The 6,157-nt window shown below is 37.9% G+C and overlaps 1 protein-coding gene across 2 annotated transcripts in view; it reads right to left on the reverse strand.

Moving 5' to 3' along the window:
- Positions 1-5,658, reverse strand: part of pfn2b (profilin 2b) — a 10,674-nt gene extending 5,016 nt beyond the window's left edge. Inside the window, exons 1-2 of one of the 2 annotated variants that reach the window (XM_008406830.2) lie at positions 5,312-5,655; positions 1,550-1,742 (exon numbers count right to left, since the gene is read on the reverse strand). In XM_008406830.2, coding sequence (XP_008405052.1) covers positions 1,550-1,742; positions 5,312-5,440 — 322 coding nt within the window. In that variant the 5' untranslated portion in view covers positions 5,441-5,655. Of the gene's footprint in view, positions 1-1,549; positions 1,743-5,311 lie in introns of both variants that reach the window. The other variant, XM_008406832.2, reaches the window with a different exon arrangement.
- Between the last annotated feature and the right edge of the window lie 499 nt (positions 5,659-6,157).

Here is a 6,157-nt window from a genome sequence, read left to right on the forward strand (position 1 = left end):
ATATATAAACTGGGGGATAACCCGTTTCTAGAAGCTCTGATTTAGGCTTCTGGTAGCTAATTGAAGTTTCAAAATAGGAGCTTGTCTACTCCAAGTAATATCAATTTCATGTGGCTAGAGTAAATGGTCACATGACCAAGACCTCTTTACTTCCTGTCGGGACTCCTGGAGGTAAATGTCTGTCCTACACTTGTACAACAGGAAGTCAATAAAATGCTTTAATAAACAAATCAGAATACATTGTAAATAAGTAGTCATCTACTGATATGACAATTGTGTCCCTGCATGCATCTTTTAATAATTAGAGTAAATGTAAGCATGGCAACAACTATTGCCACTAACATACTACAGAGACGGCACTATGCTAGGTGTCAATGGTTTCGTAATTTGTTCAATACATCTCCTCCCCCCTCCACACACACACAGCTCAAAACTGATGTTTTAAATCTTCTAGACCTGATAGAACCTAAAAAATAATGTCTTCTACACCACTGTTATTCCCACAGTTGAAAAAGAGACCCCACCCTGTCCCAAACAGGTAATCATTTCCACAAAGTGGAATGGCAAAGCACCGAATGACTGCTATAAGATGATGCCATGTTTCCAACTGGCTTAGGACAGACGGGGCCAAGGTGCAGTGCTTGGTGTGTTGGAACAGGGAGGAGTTCCTCCAGGATGCGGGATAACATTTTAACCTGACTTTGCTTCACTGATGAAATGACCAAATGAGGTTAAAGGTCACTTGGCACATTGAGACAGTGCCATTTGTGAGATGTGGCATTTAATCTTTATGCATCTAAAAACAGTTCTGAACATACTTGTAATTATCCCTCGTTATAACAAGTTATGCATGACATTATTTTTATTTTTTATATGTTTAAAAAGGCCAGATGTGTATAAATTAGACTATAGTTTCTCACTAGCAACAATTGGTTGAGTGTAAAAACTATGTTTTTACTAAAACAACCAACATAAATTGATCAAATGTAATGATTCATAAATATGCGTTAGGGAACACTTACTACACTTATTTGCAGGGAAGATTTGGGATTAAACAGGTTAATTACTCCTAAATAAGCCTCAATGAAATATTTAGAAACTGACTAAATGACAATAACAGTTTAGATCAATCAAGAGAAAAGGGGTTAAACATGTTCCTACTAAAAGCTGTGACATTATGAGGCATCACTAAATTCTGTAAGAAAAATGCCCTTAGCCTACAGTAACACATACATTCAGTTTAAATGAAATGTTAAGACAAAATGCCTTTCTATTCCAATAAACTTCTTAAGGTGCTGCACAAAACATGTTGGAAAAACACATTTCTGCAGCAAGAACAGTTTCAGTACTGTTGTTCCCCCATCGTAACAAAATTCCAAAGACAGGAATTCAAACCTGTCATATATTGAGGAAAGGGTGCATTCGACACCTCCACAACATGCACTCACAACACGACCACTAAAGAAAATCTAGGAATACTAAATCAATGCAGACCGAAACAGAACTTTAATGCAGAAAATATGTAAACTATAGTTAATGTTTTACTCACCTTTGCCTGCTTTGCCTATAGATATATTGTACGTTGGCTCTCCTCCTTGACTCTTTGTCCGGACATCCATTGTCCAGTCCCCTTCATTTGAGAGGCTGTCTCTGAGTACTGAGCACTTTTTATCGCCTATGTTCAGCCCACTGGTGAAGAGATTACTCCGGTCCTTTCCTACCAACACGTCGATTTCTTCTGCCTAAAAAGAAAAAATGTAAAGCAAATTTCTTTACTGTGACAGAGTTGATACAAGTTTTCAGACAGAAAAGATTTTCTCAAGGAGACCCGATATTTAGATATTCAAGTCTTGAAATAATGTCACCTTTACTGAATTTGAATAAGGGCCAACAATGATGCTTTTATTTCCAATCCAGCAAGTGAAAGCACAAAAATAAAAATAAACACACACACACACAAAAGAGAATCATCAAGTAAAATCTGAGAAAATTAATAGCCAGATTAATTGGTAAAGTATTAAATCTTAGTGTAAATAGATAATCCTGGCTCTCCAGAACAAGAAGCTAGTCTCACATAAAAATAGCAACTTTCAAAAAACTTAAACACCTCCAATCAAAAAGGTACAGGCCCAAAGTGCAAAGTCATGGCACTAGAGAGCTGAAGAGGGACAGGAAAGAAAAGGAAAAAAATGGCTTGTTCAGATTACAATGAATACTTGCTGTACAGACAGAGTTGATCAATTAATTAAACCAGAACTTCTGTTTTGCGATGTCAACTTGTCTCAGGCCAAAACCTTGTCTTTGAAATATAACATGTTTAAAAGGGGACTGAGGCATATGTCCATGTTTTAAGGGTCAGTTAACGTTTGACACTTTTTCACCATAATCAAACTGGTCATTTTCTGTTGATTATGAAAACGATCAACAGAAATATATATATATACACAATCTTGGAAAACAAAAACAAGTTTCTGGATCTCATATCTGAACACGTTTTTTCTACTTTCAATTATTTACAATGACAGTAAAGCATATGAAAGATTTATATCTAATTTGCCTGAAGACGGAAGTAATAACATGGAAAATGTTTAACATGTTTGAGTTCTGCAGTCTGACGGCTACATCACATCTGCAACTGTACACGTTAGTTACTTGGAATAAGTTTCAGATTAAATGTGCAGGTTGTTTTATTTACAGATAAATCTTTCAAGTCCAGATAGCTTTATATGCAGTCTGATAAAAATATATAATATACATTTGAAGGCGTTTTAAAATTAGCATACATGGGTCAGAGTACATACTACACCGACAAGCCCTACACATTTAAAGACGTCTAGAAGCGATTCTCCACCACAGGGGTGCTCAATATGTCGATCTCGGCASTAGGTGACAAACTGAACGCCGCCAATAGGCTGAAACCTGCATGTCCTCTTCTGACGCGCTGATCCAAAGATCCAAAACGTTGGTAACTTTATTAAAGAATAATAATAAAAATGTTCAAATTAATGATCTCAGTAATTATTGTTTCAACACGGTGTTGCGCAATTTGGTGAGTTTCCGTTCAATAAAAAAAAAAAAAAAAAAAAAAAAAGCGACTCAAAGATCGACTCTGACGAGCAAAGCAGCAGATTAAATTAGCTAATCAACTTTCGCTGTGTTCAGGGGAGCACTTATTAATAATCGCGAAATAAACACCAAGCCTGAAAACCTAATATCATAACGGGCTGAATGTTATGTTTTTAACGTAATCTCTGCTCGGCTTGCGCGGCGCAGGCGCTTGCCACGGCAACGGGTGTGCTTAAGCGACAAAGAGAGAGTAAAAAGGTACGATAGGTTTTGAGTCGATCACCTGTTCGGATTATTTTACCTTTGTTTACCTTTGCTGTGGCGCATCACAGCCGCTGTAGTTTCTGAATGTTCATTATCCAATAAATAATGAATGTTCAAACTTGGACTAATGACCACGTTCGCTTGTGAGTATACGTCATTCACAACAAACGTCAAATAAGACAAATGTATTTCATTAAGTAACAAATGGTTTCTACCGCAATAATTATGCTAAATTAAGTTGTCTAATATGTATTTTTTTTTAAATAATAATAATCAATTTAATTTGTACCGCACTTTTCATTAGCAAAAATCTCAAAGTGCTAAATAATAATACATTTTTAAGTTTGGTGCTCTCTGGCATCTTGCTTTAAGTCTGAGAGGCTTTTCCTCTATCAAACATGCCATTTATTTAGTAGAAATATTGATGTTAATGARACTTTCTCCAAAATAATAACTTTTTTTTCCAATCTTTATTGCTCCACTGTTGAAAATGAGAATCTAACATTCACAAATGACATCGAAATAAATTCCAGTCCGACATTTGGTTTGAGGCGATTCCTCTGGAACCTGTTGGAGGAAAAATATCCCAACTTCACAAGATGTGGCTTTAACCTAACAGAGCTCTGTGGTTCCTCCCATCAGTCTGAAATTTCTCATATTGAGATAATCAAACCAAAGTTCAGATCTACTACCATAACTGACTGCCATCTGCTGGCCTCAGGTTCTTTGTGTCATGAGGTAGATCTCAGCCGGCTGGTGACAGAAAAAGTAGATCTTGGTCTCAAAAAGTTTGGGCATCCCTGCTCCACCATAATGTTCGAAAGATCCATCTTTACTAGTGTAKGGGRAAAAAACTAAGCTAAAACCGTGGTATGTCAGGTTTCCATAGTGTCAAACATGAATATATKTTTCTCCGATTATGATCTAGAGACGAGAAAATTACATTTTAGATCGAAGGGGGTGGACACTCCCAGTAGCTTTAGCTAAAGGCGGAAAACACGTTCATGTATTGTAGCATGGCTCAGCATTTTATTTCGTTACACAATGCACATCAAAGCGTAACAATATCGTTATAATCCCTATACAGCATCATGAAATCCCGTAATATTATAATTACATTTTTTTATACAAAATGGTGGCTCGAGAAAAACGCGAAGGACAACCGACAAGGATTTTAAAACCACAGCTACAATCGAATAATATTGAAAAAAAAGAAAAACATATTTAAAACCGACATCAGTTCAACAAATAATTCTGGTGTGAAGACCATAAAAATCCAACATAAATATCAAGGCATTTTCTAATAGAAAATAAACGGACAAGAAACTGAATGTGTATCCGCCATTTTGGAGAAAAGGGGCGGTAGTGAGATTCACAGAAGCCGAACAGGAAAAAAAGACCAACGGTTGCTAGCTTGTAGCCTTAGCTTCCAACGGTTTTCCATTGAGGATGACCACCCCCATTTGAGCTAAGCCGTTAGCTTGATTAGCGATGCCGACATACAGCTTTCTTCAGGTTGAATTCTCAGCAACAGGGGTTTAATCGTACAATACATTTTAGCTAAGGTAGTATTAAGATTTAAAATTATTTATGGGTAACACTTAACACACACACCGGCAACTTAATGTTCAAAACAAATGACCGGCATGAGAAGCAAACATGGCTAACCCCGTTAGCTACAGTTTTCCGAACACTTGGGTCATCTCCGATAACTCCAGTGGGAATGTACAAGGACAGTTCGGGAAATTGAAACTCCTTTTGGGTTAAAACATAAAATGAGTACCTGAATAGTGACGAAATATTAAAAAGCAAGTATGCACGCTAGTTCGTGTACATCTCGTGGTGGACCACTGCATACCATGTGTACCGCACTCATTCAACAAGGCCAGGCTATGCAGATAAACGTTTTTTGTTTTTTTTAAATCAACTGCGTATTTTACAGTTTTCTAATCTACATACAGGACACAGAGAGCACACTAACCGTAATTTTGGAAAAGGCTCCGCCAGAAAACGATCCCCAGACGTATTTGGCGTCTGTATAGCCCGCAATGGCCGCGTCCTGGCAGCTGCCATCAGCCATCAGGTTGTCCACGTAGCTTTGCCAGGACATGTTATTGATATTAGTTCTAGGATGGGGAATAAAGCACGTGAAAGCAAGTGAAAATAAATCACGGTCGTCTCTCCAACGAAGAAGAAGCAGTATTTTTTTGATGGTTAACGGGCATCCAGCAACCTAAACCCCCGGCTCTGTCACGTCCCGGCTTTCTTCTCGTCTAGGCAACGAAGAGCAGCCGCTGCGACCAGACACAGACTTGGGTGTAGCCCTTACTAAATCACTCCGCCAGGCGTTCTTCGCCCTACGCCTTCAGTGCATGATGTACTGCGCCGCGGAGGAATACAATAACAATTTAGTTTTCCCTAAGATAGGGGTGTCTATTTTTTGGAATTGAGTAGAATTTGGACTGTAAATTACAAAACATAAATATTATAAATCAGTGATTCTTGGGAATAGGGACAAAATGGGTTTTAATTTTCCCATATTTTTTTAAATTATTTCTCAACTTTATGTATGCAAATATGACAAATAATGTTTTGGAAATCTAAAGATGCTAAGGTGCAGGCTCCCAGTTGCAATATTTTTTTWAAAATTACATTTTTAATCGACCTGACCCAGAACTTTGTCATCACCATCTGACAAAAATAAATATAAAATCCATCCATCCATCCWTTTTCTGCCGCTTATCCGGGGTCAGGTCGCGGGGGCAGCAGCTTCAGAAGGGAGGCCCAGACTTCCCTCTCCCCAGCCACTTCTTCCAGCTCCTCCGGG

This window comes from Poecilia reticulata, linkage group LG4, assembly GCF_000633615.1.
Source record: "Poecilia reticulata strain Guanapo linkage group LG4, Guppy_female_1.0+MT, whole genome shotgun sequence".
NCBI classification, from domain to species: Eukaryota; Metazoa; Chordata; class Actinopteri; order Cyprinodontiformes; family Poeciliidae; genus Poecilia; species Poecilia reticulata.